The following is a 16,127-nucleotide window of genomic DNA, read 5'->3' as shown; positions in this document are numbered from 1 at the left end:
TGAGGCTGCGCCCAGGGTAGCCTGCAATGTAAGTGACTTTTCACTGTTCCTCTTTCCTCTTTCTGGACTGAGCAAATCCTAGCACAAGCAAGAAGCTGAGTCTCTAGTTTTTTAGAGTAATTTCTATATAACTGTACTCAACTTTTATCCTTATCATTTCATTCATATGACATTCTATTAGGGCCTATCCATAAGGATAGAAACAGAGGGCAATGAGCAAAACTACCACCAACATTAAAATGGAGATGTCAAGCTATAAACTATGCTAACTAATACCTGGCCCTGTGCAAGTGTGCTAGGAGGGGAGAGGTACATGGTGCCCTGACTATGTCGGCACACATCTGAAGGAGGCAGCCATTATTTGGCTGGTTGCACTCAGATCTAGGAGTGAGGGCCAGCAAGCTTGCTGACTGCGCTTACTGGCACAAACGAGGCATGGCTAGGCAGAGTGCAGGGCGCTGCCTGCACTTCACACTGGACAGCACTGCCAAAAGTGCACTTTACATGGTTTGAAAGATCTACAACAGTAAGACCAGTCAGGTACCATGGTGGCAAGTGCATTGCAAGGAGATATTTAGAGCCACTTCATCATGTTCCTCCACTCCCTAATACTGTAACTATTGGAGCTTGAGAGGTGATTCTCCCACCTTAGTGCACTAGTGGCAGGCAGGGCCATAATTTGATCTTACTTTTTTAGGTTAAAGTAGCTTTCATGTAAATGAAAGACTTGATATGGCTGGGAAGGTAGCTGAACTAGGGATAAAGGCTCAAGATATGCCGTGTAAACACTGACTAGGAAACAAACATTAAGAGAATTTACAACAAAATTCAATTCTCACAACCATTAACAATCTCAAGGAGGGAATGAAAGAGGAAAAGAAACACAAAAAAAGGCATATGATATTTACCCACATTTTACTGAATGGTATCCAAAAGCACTCACTATTCATGGTTTGTGAATATACAACTTGTGGGCTGATTTCTTTCCCAGTGCATGCACAATTACCATTAATGGGCATCATCTTACATTCTTCATGTAAGCAAACTTCTCACTGACCTCAATGGGACTTAATTCACTTAATCTGTGTTTCGCCTGACTCTGAGTAAGAAGTACAAGGTCAGACCCACTGAATTAATGAGTAATGGACCCAAGAACATATCAGAAACAGAATTTGCTCCTCACTGCCTAGTTTTCAGAGCAAAATAGCACACACACACACACAACTATACGTGCATGCCAACTGTTGGAATTTTGCATGCATATGTGACTAGATTGACAGGTTGTCTAGCCAAATGTGATCCCCAACTTGCATGCATGAGTGGCTGAGCATGAACAAATTAGGCACATATATCAGGTCCTGAATTTTGGCTGCAGGGGTAAATTCTATGGGTGTGTACATGAGCTAAAAACCACTGTTTTCTGATTGTCATCTAGGGCCATATCTTCTACCAATCTGCACATGGAAAAGACCAGCTGGAGTCAACGGAATCACAGAAATTGGACATGGAGTAGATTTACTAGAACATTCAACCCAGCCCTTTACAAAAGCAGGATTATAATCGATTATATGTTTTTGAAGATATGTCCATGCCCTTAAGAGCAGAATCTGACCCACAGTGTTTCTGACTGATATTGCAGAGGTACAGATTAGTTATTTCAGTGTTCACTGATCTCTTAATAACTAGAATCACCTTGCCACAAATCTGGTAGCACAACACTGCAGAGAGAAAGCATAAATTAATAATAAAGTGACCTGCAGACTAATGCTCTACCTAATTCAAAAGTCATTTTCAAGTATATATGTTAAGCTGACACGCCATTAAAATAAAAAATTAATAAATGGAGGCAACAAGAAGCAGCACATTTCATTTCACATTAAATACTTCAAGGTGGCTTGTCACTCCATTTCTTTCCCAAGAGATGATAGCTAAAAACAGCTTATTGGAATGAAGGACAGCACTACAAATCTCCTTAACTTTGGACCATCAGAGTTTCCATATCAGTTCAAAGTTTCATTAGCAAAGAGTGAAGCTGCATGTTGGCTAAGTTGTACAAGTAGAACTTTATTAAATCCTGTATACTGCTCTGTCTCTTTGGCTGAGTTGCTTCTAGCCTAACTCCACCAACTGTTCCCTGGTGTCGCCTCAGTAACAACCCCTCCAGGGAACATGGACCTTTGACTGCACTGATCATGATACAACTTCCCTATTTTACAAACATTTTAAATATAAAAACATCAGTTAACTGATGCCTGGACTCCCACCTAATGTCCCTTTGGCAAAGGGTTGCTAGCACATAGCCTAGTTGTAGCCTTGTCTTTACCACAGCCTCAGCTGCTTACATAGTTTTTGGGATATAGTTTGGTCTCCTCAACAGATGACCACACCAGAAGTGACCTCTCTCTGTCTCCTTGTCAACTGTCTCCAACTTTAGTGAACTCCCTCTCCCTTCCCCCAGAGCAGAAATCTGGAGGGGCACTTCACATAGCATGGCCCCTCTACGTATCACCTATTCTTATGGCTATGCTAGGGAGGAGCTGTAGTGGTCAAATTCCCATTTGTGTGCCAATACCTTGAATTTCTATGGGGCAAACTGGGGTCCATTATTAGTGAATACAGTGGGAATGCCATATTTCACAAAGTGAGTCTTCAGTTTGTCAATTATTGACTTGTTTTTTGTATCAGACAGAACATTGACTTCCCAAAAGTTTAACTAGCAATCCACTGTAATCGAGTTCTGCTTTTCTTTTAAGGTAAATAAATCCACTTCTACCTTTCCCCATGGTCAGGTGGGCAGCCCATGTGGCAATAAAGTCTCTTTATTTTGGCATTTATCACATGACCAGCAGCTGTCACACCTTCCATCATTCCTGGCAGTAAACACACTTGAGCCCATATAAGAGAGCTGTCAATACCCAGGTGTGAAGCATGTATTTTTTGCATGCCATTCTTACATAACGATGCGTGACGACAGTTCTCTGTCGTTGAAATAGGATTTCGTCTTGTGTATTCAGCTCTTCTTTAGTTTGAAAATATGGTTCTGCTCCTACTAGTGCTCGGATTTTTGTCTTCTGGAGACCCTGCTAGTATCATTGTCTTGACGCTTGTGGTTGGGTGTCCTTTTCCATAGCCATGTTGATTTCCAGCAGTTTTGCTGCTGAAACTGGGAGATAGCTCTTTTTCTTAGTTAATAAATCTTTAGATAATTTATTATAGGATTGGCTAAAAGCATTGTATTCAGTGAGATATCTAAGGTGCGATTGACCTGGGTATATGACTATTGGCTGGGACTGGGAGTAACCTGAATACTGTTGTGATTTTTGGTGTAAGGGACCATCTGGGGGCCAGTTGCGGGGTTGTTCAGTGTTTTTTAACAATCTGCCCTGAGATTGACACTCATGGTTGTGAGCCATTCTAGTCAGCTTTACACTGCTATCCAGCTGAAACCATGCAGGGTGTTTCCCTATTAACACTGGTGCATGAATGGAAGTTGGTATTGTCCCTTGTTGCTTTCCTGTCCCAACAGCCAGTACATTCAAAGCAAGTCATGATATCATCACCACTATCTTATGTGCCACCCATCTCTTGCACATGTCTGATTGACCCTTTCTGGGACCTTCCTCTGCTTTTGTACACATTGCTACAATGGTTCAACTTACCATATTCCTTGCAATACCAAACTAGTGTGGAGTACGTCTTCTTACGTGCTCATGCTGTCTGCCACAGTAAATGCATCTCCAGATGGCTCTGGAACCCTAGTCACCTGCTTTCCTTTGATGTTGTCTCACTGCATGTTGTACCTGCTGGGGCTTTCATCCTCTCTTGAGGCTTCCATTGCACGCCCCACATCTCAGCATCTGTCTAATGTAGGACCACCTTCCCACAAGCAGCCACTCCTGTATGTGGTGATCCCAAGTGTCACAGACTACCCTGGTCCAAATCAGGGAGTCTGGCAAGTCCCCAAAATTGCAAGTAGCGGCCACTGTGCAGAAGGCTGTAACACAGGGTCCTTTCCCCTCTCCTTCGGACCGGCCTCTAGTGAAACACCTGGGTTGTGCCACAGTTTTGTTCTGTCGCGGGAAGCATTATGTTCTCAGGGATCCTAGCACTGCTGTGAGGCTTGAGGCAGAGTTTCCAAGTGGTGCAGATCTCTCCGCCTGGTTCCTCAATACAGATTTACTTTCCTGCTGATGTCATCCTCCTGGCCAGTCTATGTACAGTTCAAACTCCTCCTTCCACCAGGGCCATTGCTGGTGTCATAAATATAAAGGGAAGGGTAGACCTCTTTAAAATCCCTCCTGGCCAGAGGAAAAATCCTCTCACCTGTAAAGGGTTAAGAAGCTAGGAGAACCTCGCTGGCACCTGACCAAAATGACCAATGAGGAGACAAGATACTTTCAAAAGGTGGGGGGAGGGAAAAACAAAGAGTCTGTCTGTGTGATGCTTTTGCTGGGGACAGAACAGGAATGGAGTCTTAGAATTTAGTAAGTAATCTAGCTAGATATGAGTTAGATTATGATTTCTTTAAATGGCTGAGAAATTAAGCTGTGCTAAATAGAATGGATATTCCTGTCTGTGTGTCTTTTTGTAACTTAAGGTTTTGTCTAGAGGGATTCTCTATGTTTTGACTCTAATTACCCTGTAAGGTATTTACCATCCTGATTTTACAGAGGTGATTCTTTTTATTGCTACTTCTTTTTTACTGTTATTTCTATTAAAATCCTTCTTTTCAGAAACTGAATGCTTTTTCATTGTTCTTAAGATCCAAGGGTTTGGGGTCTGTGGTCACCTATGCAAATTGGTGAGGATTTTTACCAAACCTTCCCCAGGAAGTGGGGTGCAAGGGTTGGGAGGATTTTTGGGGGAAAGACGTTTCCAAACAACACTTTCCTAATAAATAAACCCAAATAAACATTTGGTGGTGGCAGTGGAAGTCCAAGGGCAAAGGGTAAAATAGTTTGTACCTTGGGGAAGTATTAACCTGAGCTGGTAAAAGTAAGCTTAGGAGGTTTTCATGCAGGTCCCCACATCTGTACCCTAGAGGTCAGAGAGGGGAAGGCAGCTTGATAGCTGGGCTGAGTTCATGTCTGCAAAATCCAGGGCTCCAGGGGCCTTCAAATCGAGTTCCATGGCTCACGCTACCAGCTGGTACGCTTCAGGGAACTCACAACTCAGATGCTGATACCATGTTGCATTAGCAAAAAGTGAAGCTGAATGCAGGTTCAATGGAACAAGTGGAACTTTAGTAAAACCTGTGCACTGCTCTGTCCATGTGGCTGAGTTGCTTCTACCCTAACTGCACCCGTTCACTGTTCCCCTGGTGCTGTCTCAATATCGGCCCCTCCAGGGAATGACTGACTCCAGTTCCACTGATCATGATACAATCAGAATAGTGGTCTATCTGGTCCAGTAGCCACATGCTTCAGAGGAAGGTGCAAAACTCCTCTATAATGGAAAACTATAGAATACCTTGCTCATAAGGGAAGTGATCTCCTAACTTCATCTGCCAGCTACTTGTTGGCTTATGCCTTGTAGTATGAAGCCTTTACATTTCTTTATTCTATCTGATGAAAATCTAGATCACTGTTTCTCAACATTTTCAGGGTTGTGACCCCTTATTCAAAGTCAAACATTTCTGCAATCCCCTTTTGTTTACTATAACAGAAAGAGTAAAATATGTATCAATGATTACTAAATGTCTATATTTAATTTTTCTGTGTGTTTCTTGTTGACAGAGAATACGTGACCTGGAATGGTATAGGGATGTATGGCAAATAGGAAAATGAGATTTTCTTTGCTGCAGAAAATTTCCAGTGCCTCATGATCCCAATGATTGCCTTTCATATCCTCCTGAAGGTCGCAGCCCACCAGTTGAGAAACATTTCTCTAGATCATTGACCTTGTAGTCACTATGTGTAACCCTCAATGAGATTACCTAGATTCCTGGGGCTCTGTCTGCTGGCAGCTCAGGGAGACGCACAACGTCCCTGGTAGGGAGGGAGAGCCAAGGCAAACTTAGAGTGTGCCCAGCAACCAGTAGGGAGTGAGATGCCCTTCCCAGGGAGTTCAGAAAAGGGGAGAAACCATTTTTGAGTCAGTCTGGAGCCAGCCAGGACAAGGGCAGGACTGGCTGTGTGGGGAGCTGGTGAGTCCCAGGCCTGTATGCAGGGTTCCCCCTGAGAACTGGCCTCTAGGGACCTGAAAGCAGGATCCCTCAGCTGGGCTTTTCCTTCTCCACTGATGATTCCCAGTTTGTAGAGTTTTGCTGGGAAACTTCCCCAGCCAGGCTGAGTTAGCTCTCCAGCTCCCTAGGTGAGACCAGTCACCACATGGTCAGCTCTGCTCTGACTGCTAGTTCAGGGCTGCTGCCTGCTGTGCATGTGCGTGTCTGGATGCTGGGCTAGGAGACGGCAGTTTGGATTTTAGTACAGTGGTGTAATCTGCACCTTGAGCCCTGCACCTCTTTGTGGTGAAGGGAAATCATGGGACTGAAGCAGCCTGATTCCTGCCTGAAGAGGATCCCTGCCAGCAGAGATCAGCCCCTCTGCAATGACTGAGGAGTCCAGAGTCATCTCTGAACCTGAGGATCATTCATAGAGTTTGTGAGTGCACCATCTTTTAGTTAGTCAGTCAGGGAATTTGTTTTGGGGACCCCCTACTCCCTGAACTGTGTGCTCAAGCCAGGGAGTAAGGGTTTGGGGATTTTATAACCTGCTGCATATTAAACCTGTGGAGGGATTTACCCCCTTCTCCCACTTGTGAGTCCTTTGGGCTGTACTGAATCCAGTCAGCCACACTGCTAAACCACTGCAGAGAAGAATTTTGTGGTCATAGGTCATCAGGGGCCCCAACAAAGTACATGTACCAACGGGACACTAATCTTACATTTGCTACATCAAGTCACATGACTGGGGAAGGTCAAAGGTATTAGCAGCGTGGGCACCGGTAAACCTAAAAATAGTATTTTACCCTGTTATGTTATATTTGTCTCCTGTTTAATATAAGTATTGCGTTGAATATAGTGTATGTGTTTGTGTTATTTCTTGGAAGTCTCCAACTATCTGGCAGGTAAATGGGGATTACCCTGTGGTTAGAATTTTCCTCCCAAGCTGCCCTGGTGACCCTGCCAGGAATGAGTAAGGGGGGTGGAGGCACTGCCAAATAAATTCATAGGAAAAAATAAAGAAGATACGGTGACGGGTTGGATCACAGAAACCCCCTTGGGAGCTGCCACCTGATGTGCCAAGACTACTTTTGCCCGCTTTCCTGCCCAGTCAGCTTAGGACTTCAGTGCCCTGCCTGGTTTGAGCCAGACCTGCTAGCCTGCTGCAAACCCAGACCCAAACCACATCCCCTAACAGCTGTAGCCTTAACTGAAAGCAGCTTACAGAAGTGTGCCTGTCTAACACTCAGATGCCCAATTCCCAATGGGGTCCAAACCCCAAATAAATCTGTTTTACCCTATAGAAAGCCTATACAGGGTAAACTCATAAATTGTTCGCCCTCTATAACACTGATAGAGAGATATGCACAGCTGTTTGCCCCCCCCTCCCCTCCAGGTACGAATACATACTTTGGGTTAATTAATAAGTAAAAAGTGATTTTTATTAAATACAGAAAGTAGGATTTAAGTGGTTCCAAGTAGTAACAGACAGAACAAAGTGAATTACCAAGCAAAATAAAATAAAACACACAAGTCTAAGTCTAGTACAATAATAAAAACTGAATATAGATAAAATCTCACCCTTAGAGATATTTCAAAAAGTTTCTTTCACAGACCGGACACCTTTCTTGTCTGGGCACAATCCTTTCCCTGGTACAGCCCTTGTTCCAGCTCAGGTGGTAGCTAGGGTATTTCTCATGATGGCTGCCTCTCTTTGTTCTGTTCCACCCACTTATATATCTTTTACATAAGGTGGGAATCCTTTGTCCCTCTCTGGGTTCCCACTCCCTCCTTCTCAATGGAAAGCACCAGGTTAAAAATGGATTCCAGTTCAGGTGACATAATCACATGTCACTGTAAGACTTCATTACCCACTTGCCAGCACATACACATACAGGAAGACTTACAAGTGAAACAGAGCCATCTACAGACAATTGTCCTGGTTAATGGGAGCCATCAAGATTCCAAATCACCATTAATGGCCCACACTTTGCATAATTACAATAGGCCCTCAGAGTTACATTTTATATTTCTAGTTTCAGATACAAGAGTGATACATTTATACAAATAGGAGGACCACACTCAGTAGATTATAAGCTTTGTAACGATACTTGACAAGAGACATTTTGCATGAATCATATTCCAGTTACATTATATTCACACTCATTAGCATATTTTTATAAAATCATATAGAGTGCATCACAGATGCACCCTGCTGAGTGGGTGGCGGGATCCAGAAGAACCCAGACCTGTCCATCAAAACCTGTAAACAGATTGGCATTAAAGAAGGTAACCGGGTAGAGAGGGGGCGCTACATATGTAATAAATAAGGACTCCAGGATTGGGTCCTGTGGACCCATGGATAGACATGTGGGTGTGTGGGTGTCTGTGCACATCAATGTGCAGACTGCATCTGTTCTGGGGCTGCAAAAAGCAGAAATAAGCTGCTCTCTGTAAACTTCTTTTTAAAAATCAATAGCAGAAGTAAAGTTTCCAGCAAACAATACTTCTGGGAATTATACTGCTATTTCAGGAGGTACTGATTGCCTAATGTTGTAACATCATTCTGGGAAGCATTTCTTTGTACTTCTTGGAATTGTGTCAAATCACACTGTCGGTGCAGCTGTGCTACAATGACCAGGATGGATAACTGTAAAGGGTGGGCAAAGTGGTTTGGATAAAATAAGAATGGATGCAAACTTTCATCTAAAACCTAAAATCAAAGTCACTTTCTGGCGTTTACAAATGTTTCAAAATATTTCTGGTCTGACCCAAACCAAGAAGTACTGGGAATCTTGCTGAAAACTGGTTCTTGTAAAATTTTGGGGATGCTTTCCAGACCTGTGTGGGAAAGCATGAGAACCTGTGCATGCTTATCTCAGCTGAACCTTATGAGGTCTGTCTATTGTTATCAGGTAAGATCTACATATAGATAGCTGATTCTACCCTAAAGTCAATGACTGATAAATGATAATAGCTGGAAACATCACAAAATTATCAAGAAGATGAGTGATTATGTACCATACTAAATACTGGGGGCCTGATTCTCAGTTACAGTGAGGTCCCTTTCCCGCCATTCTGGAAATGTCTTAAGGGGGTCAAAAACAGCCTCTTGCGGATGTCTCCTTTGTAAGGAACCTTCCCAGCCAGTAGAAAGGCTCTACACAACCCTGCCAGAGTTTGGCTGGGGGCAAGCAGAGGATATGGCTGAAGTTCACCGATATGCACTGCTTTCCAGAGCCCATATGGAAAGCAGAGCAAACAGCACAAGCTGGAGCAGCCTTGTAGCACCACAGCTTCCCCAGAATACAGATGGTGAAATACCAGCTCTAAAGAAGTCAATGGGAGTTTTGCATTGATAGAGCCAGGATTTCATCCTCTTAATACAAAAGCTTAAAGACATCTTTGCCTCCCTGCTCTCCCTCCCTGCCCCAAGCACAGGAACTGAGTAATTGAGACCTGAGAATCTGAATCTAAAACTTAGCTGTAACTGAAAGTTTGTCGAGACAACTGACATCTGGAAACAGAAAACAACCTTAAGTTTCTATAAAAATCTTTAAAGAGGAGGTGTTGCCTGCTAAAAGATGGAGGGGGAAAAATATCTGTTGATCAAACATTTTAGCAAGGGATGGCTGCACCTCAAAACGTTTGAGATTTTGTTATCTCTTATATGGGTCTGCAAACCCCTTCAAGTTTACAAACTGTTTTCCCCCAGAACATGAATCCATTCTTCTATTCCAAAGGTGACTCCATTTGTTAAAAAAGGTTTCTCTGTCTAAAGAAGAGCCAGTGTTTTGTACTAGTGATAAAATAATCCCCCATAAAGCAAGGCAAGGCAAGGCTAGCACAAATGAATACCCTCTAAAATAGAATTCATATGTAAGAATTCTTATAAACTTTATACCAGAGATTATTGTTCTCACTTTCTGATTTTTTTTAATGGTCTCTCTGATCTAGCTCCTCAGATGATGTAAATCAAATAGTTCCATTGATTTCCACAAAACTATGCTGATTTACATCAGCGAAGGATCTGGCCTTCTGTTTTGGTTTCTTTCTCTGTTCCCCCTATTCTTGTCTCATTAAGAAAAATGTGAACCCAATAATGTTACAAATGAATTTCCAAAATCCACAATGTGGGGTCAAAATTAGGGAAAATGAGTTCATCCATGTCAACCCCCAGAAAATTTTGATGAATGCAACCATAATATGGTTTTATCATGCCTTTTAAAAATTAGATGGGCAATTAATTCTTAATTTGAGCATCTTCACATATTAAAGTTACTTAGTAGTAAAACGTCTTATTGTATATAATAAAACATAGTATCAAATATTCAGTTCCTCAGCATATTATTCAGATACCGTACTGGAAAAATAGGAGAAAAATGAATAACTGAACAGATTTCAATACTCTTTGAACACTTATCACCTAGACTGTACACCCCTACAAAGGGAAACCGGCTTCAAAAGTATAGTGCACAATTTCAAAATGTATATAGTCTAGAGCACACTTCAGACAAACCTCTCCAGGGGATATTTTTGTGTTTATATGCATTCAGCTGAATATCTAAATCAGAAGAGTAGAACCTTACATGTAGTGGAAAGGCAGTTAAAAATTGATACTTTTAGGCTCAATATTAACAATTATTGCTAGGAATTTTATGGAAATAGAGAAATCTGCTATGGCAATTTTACCATCCAGATTTAATAAAACCAAAATTTCATCATGTTAGGCTTACGCTAAGGGAGATAGATTTAAATCTCTTTGCCAAGTTTATAGAATCAAAAGAATTTAAGATTAGAGAGGTTTTTTTTCTTTTTTGGAAATGAAATCAGTTATCTCACTTCAGGAAAAAGTTATGTAGTTCTGGAAATACACATTAATCATATAATAACTTGTTGCTGTTCTATGCTGGAGCTTTGTAAACTCTTCTTGGCATTTGCTAAAGAGGAACAGAGGAATCCTTGCCTCATAAGACTCATGAAATGTTCTTTGATTTTTTTTTTTGAGATGAAAGGTAAGAAAAAGGTGATTTAATGAATAAGGGTATGTCTACACTACGAAATTAGGTCGATTTTATAGAAGTTGATTTTTAGAATTCGATTTTATACAGTCGATTGCGTATGTCTACACTAAGCACATTAAGTCGGCGGAGTGCGTCCTCACTACCGTGGCTAGCATCAACTTACAGAGCGATGCACTGTGGGTAGCTATCCCACAGTTCCTGCAGTCTCCGCTGCCCATTGGGATTCTGGGTTAAGCTCCCAATGCCTGATGGGGCAAAAACTGTCGCGGGTGGTTTTGGGTACATGTTGTCAGGCCCCCCTTCCTCCCTCCGTGAAAGCAACAGCAGATAATCATTTCACGCTTTTTTTCTGGGGTCCTGTCTGCTGGGCCTGCTCACCCGCTGCGTTGACTGGATGATCAGAACCCCAGGCAGGCAGTGGGCTGAGCGGGTTTGGTAGACGGAGCCCCAGACTGGCAGTGGGCTGAGCGGCTCAGCCTGCTGCTGGTGTGGGGCTCTGTCTGCCAGCTCCTGCCATCCGGGGTCCTGTTCAGCCCACAGCCGGTCTGGGGTCTCGTCCGCTGGCCCAGCTCAGCCCACTGCTGGTCTGGGGCTCTGGCCGCCTGCTCCATACCATGGCAAGCATGGAGCCTGCTCAGCTCACTGTCACCATACGTCTCCTGGGTGCTACTGGCAGATGCGGTACAGCACTGCAACACAGCAGCAGCAGCAGGGAGAAGCACAGGCAGGAATGTCTGTGAGGGGAGGGCTCCTGCCTCATACTGAGAATGAGGGGCAATCAGCAGGTTATCTCAAGTGCTTATATACGAATGCACAAAGCCTTGGAAACAAGCAGGGAGAACTGGAGGTCCTGGTAATGTGAAGGAATTATGACGTGATTGGAATAACAGAGACTTGGTGGGATAACTCACATGACTGGAGTACTGTCATGGATGGTTATAAACTGTTCAGGAAGGACAGGCAGGGCAGAAAAGGTGGGGGAGTAGCACTGTATGTAAGGGAGCAGTATGACTGCTCAGAGCTCCGGTACGAAACTGCAGAAAAACCTGAGTGTCTCTGGATTAAGTTTAGAAGTGTGAGCAACAGGAGTGATGTAGTGGTGGGAGTCTGCTATAGACCACCGGACCAGGGGGATGAGGTGGATGAGGCTTTATTCCGGCAGCTCGTGGAAGCTACTAGATCGCATGCCCTGGTTCTCATGGGTGACTTTAATTTTCCTGATATCTGCTGGGAGAGCAATACAGCGCTGCATAGACAATCCAGGAAGTTTTTGGAAAGCATAGGGGACAATTTCCTGGTGCAAGTGCTAGAGGAGCCAACTGGGGGGGAGCTTTTCTTGACCTGCTGCTCACAAACCGGGAAGAATTAGTAGGGGAAGCAAAAGTGGATGGGAATCTGGGAGGCAGTGACCATGAGTTGGTTGAGTTCAGGATCCTGACACAGGGAAGAAAGGTAAGCAGCAGGATACGGACCCTGGACTTCAGGAAAGCAGACTTCGACTCCCTCAGGGAACGGATGGGTAGGATCCCCTGGGGGACTAACATGAAGGGGAAAGGAGTCCAGGAGAGCTGGCTGTATTTCAAGGAATCCCTGTTGAGGTTACAGGGACAAACCATCCCGATGTGTCGAAAGAATAGTAAATATGGCAGGCGACCAGTTTGGCTTAACGGTGAAATCCTAGCGGATCTTAAGCATAAAAAAGAAGCTTACAAGACGTGGAAGGTTGGACATATGACCAGGGAAGAGTATAAAAATATTGCTCGGGCATGTAGGAATGAAATTAGGAGGGCCAAATCACACCTGGAGCTGCAGCTAGCAAGAGATGTTAAGAGTAACAAGAAGGGTTTCTTCAGGTATGTTGGCAACAAGAAGAAAGCCAAGGAAAGTGTGGGCCCCTTAATGAATGAGGGAGGCAACCTAGTGACAGAGGATGTGGAAAAAGCTAATATACTCAATGCTTTTTTTGCCTCTGTCTTCACTAACAAGGTTAGCTCCCAGACTGCTGCGCTGGGCATCACAACATGGGGAATAGATGGCCAGCCCTCTGTGGAGAAAGAGGTGGTTAGGGACTATTTAGAAAAGCTGGACGTGCACAAGTCCATGGGGCCAGACGAGTTGCATCCGAGAGTGCTAAAGGAACTGGCGGCTGTGATTGCAGAGCAATTGGCCATTATCTTTGAAAACTCGTGGTGAACGGGGGAAGTCCCGGATGACTGGAAAAAGGCTAATGTAGTGCCAATCTTTAAAAAAGGGAAGAAGGAGGATCCTAGGAACTACAGGCCAGTCAGCCTCACTTCAGTCCCCAGAAAAATCATGGAGCAGGTCCTCAAAGAATCAATCCTGAAGCACTTACATGAGAGGAAAGTGATCAGGAACAGTCAGCATGGATTCACCAAGGGAAGGTCATGCCTGACTAATCTAATCGCCTTCTGTGATGAGATTACTGGTTCTGTGGATGAAGGGAAAGCAGCAGTGGATGTATTGTATCTTGACTTCAGCAAAGCTTTTGACACGGTCTCCCACAGTATTCTTGTCAGCAAGTTAAGGAAGTATGGGCTGGATGAATGCACTATAAGGGTAGAAAGTTGGCTAGATTGTCGGGCTCAACGGGTAGTGATCAATGGCTCCATGTCTAGTTGGCAGCCAGTGTCAAGTGGAGTGCCCCAGGGGTCGGTCCTGGGGCCGGTTTTGTTCAATATCTTCATAAATGATCTGGAGGATGGTGTGGATTGCACTCTCAGCAAATTTGCGGATGATACTAAACTAGGAGGAGTGGTAGATACGCTGGAGGGCAGGGATAGGATACAGAGGGACCTAGACAAATTGGAGGATTGGGCCAAAAGAAATCTGATGAGGTTCAATAAGGATAAGTGCAGGGTCCTGCACTTAGGACGGAAGAACCCTATGCACCATTACAGACTAGGGACCGAATGGCTAGGCAGCAGTTCTGCGGAAAAGGACCTAGGGGTGACAGTGGACGAGAAGCTGGATATGAGTCAGCAGCATGCCCTTGTTGCCAAGAAGGCCAATGGCATTTTGGGATGTATAAGTAGGGGCATAGCGAGCAGATCGAGGGACGTGATCGTCCCCCTCTATTCGACATTGGTGAGGCCTCATCTGGAGTACTGCGTCCAGTTTTGGGCCCCACACTACAAGAAGGATGTGGATAAATTGGAAAGAGTCCAGCGAAGGGCAACAAAAATGATTAGGGGTCTGGAACACATGACTTATGAGCAGAGGCTGAGAGAACTGGGATTGTTTAGTCTGCGGAAGAGAAGAATGAGGGGGGATTTGATAGCTGCTTTCAACTACCTGAGAGGTGGTTCCAGAGAGGATGGTTCTAGACTATTCTCAGTGGTGGAAGAGGACAGGACAAGGAGTAATGGTCTCAAGTTGCAGTGGGGAAGGTTTAGGTTGGATATTAGGAAAAACTTTTTCACTAGGAGGGTGGTGAAACACTGGAATGCGTTGCCTAGGGAGGTGGTGGAATCTCCTTCCTTAGAAGTTTTTAAGGTCAGGCTTGACAAAGCCCTGGCTGGGACGATTTAATTGGGGATGGGTCCTACTTTTGAGCAGCGGGTTGGACTAGATGACCTCCTGAGGTCCCTTCCAACCCTGATATTCTATGATTCTATGATTCTCCTTGCCTTTGCAGTAGATGGTGCAATAAGACTGATAGCCATCATACATCTCCTGGGTGCTCCTGGCAGACCTTGGTGAGGTCGATCAGGGGCACTTGGACAGGCTTGGCTATCCTCCTCTTAGAGCGCCGAATGGGAGTGACTCCAGGTCATTCTCTTCGTTAAGTTTCATCTCATGGAGATTCAGTCCTGCCTGGAATATCATGCAAGCTGGAGGCTTCTGCCTCAGGCTGCTCTCCCAGCCAGCAGCACCGCATGGTCATACCTACCCCATCCTGCCCCTTGCTCCCATGGCTCATGAGGGCTGGACAGTAGTAAGGAGCAGTTCAACTTGTGGAATGACAAATCCAGAATGAGGGATTGCACTGTATGGGCCATGTTAAGATTATTTCAGAGTCCTAGATAGCATTTAGTCCCTATAAAAGGCTTCATGAATATTCCCCCCCCCACCCCTAACAAAAATGTTAATTTATCAGAGCAGCTGAAAGGGTAAGGAACCCGGGACTATAACTTAGAGAGAGCTTTCATATTATTTAACTCATAATTATTATAATTCAAAATAAAATTTAACAGCATGATCTTTTCTAAGACTAAAAATGCAGGAGTTAGAAAAAGGAACACTAACCTGTTTTTGAGCGGTTTCAAACCAGCGACCTTTTGCATGTTAAGTGAAAATGATAACCACCATGCTACAGAAACTCAACTTGAATGTATGCTTCATGTAGTCCCTATTATACTTTATGTAACATGTGGTTGTTAGGGAAAAAGGGTTTCCCTCCCATCTAGGGTTGGGAGGGTAACCTTCCCTGGACTTCTGTATTAGCCAAACAAACACAGAGTCAGGACTCTTAGATAAAATGAGGCACTTTAATGCTAGCAAGTACGACAGCTGAAGGGCTCACCAATTCCTACACAGAGGAATATGACAAAGCCCAGAACAAAGAACAAGGTAGAGCTTTTATAGCTTGGTTCAAAATACTTTGTGATATCTCTTCCAGTTCAAACCGGTCAACCCCTGTTGGTCTGAGTCCTGAGATATGAACATGGAGGCCCATCTGTATAAGGAATTCTTTCCCCAAACAGGGAATACAGGTTACACATAGTTCAAATTCTTTCTACCCATAAACATAGGGAAAGGACAGATAAGCATAGAAAAAAGACAGAAGCCTAGCTGTACATGATTATAGGGTTTTTTCTGATTCTTTTCTTTATCATGGTTGTGTATTATTAATAGTTTGATGTGTCACAGGGCTTCTCTTTTTTTGCCACAGACTTTGCCAAATGCACAGGAATGTTTTC

At 43.9% G+C, this 16,127-nt stretch overlaps 1 protein-coding gene across 1 annotated transcript in view; it reads left to right on the top strand.

The window, feature by feature from the left end:
• The window catches only part of LOC140916019 (pancreatic alpha-amylase), an 84,994-nt gene extending 79,220 nt beyond the window's left edge, over positions 1 to 5,774 (top strand). Inside the window, exon 21 of the mRNA XM_073356859.1 lies at positions 5,736 to 5,774. Within this exon, the coding sequence (XP_073212960.1) occupies position 5,736 (1 nt within the window). The 3' untranslated portion in view covers positions 5,737 to 5,774. The remainder of the gene's footprint in view (positions 1 to 5,735) is intronic.
• The last annotated feature ends 10,353 nt before the right edge of the window (positions 5,775 to 16,127 follow it).

The sequence above is a fragment of the Lepidochelys kempii genome, chromosome 8 (genome assembly GCF_965140265.1).
Source record: "Lepidochelys kempii isolate rLepKem1 chromosome 8, rLepKem1.hap2, whole genome shotgun sequence".
Taxonomy (NCBI): Eukaryota; Metazoa; Chordata; order Testudines; family Cheloniidae; genus Lepidochelys; species Lepidochelys kempii.
This window is presented reverse-complemented; position numbering and strand designations above follow the sequence as displayed.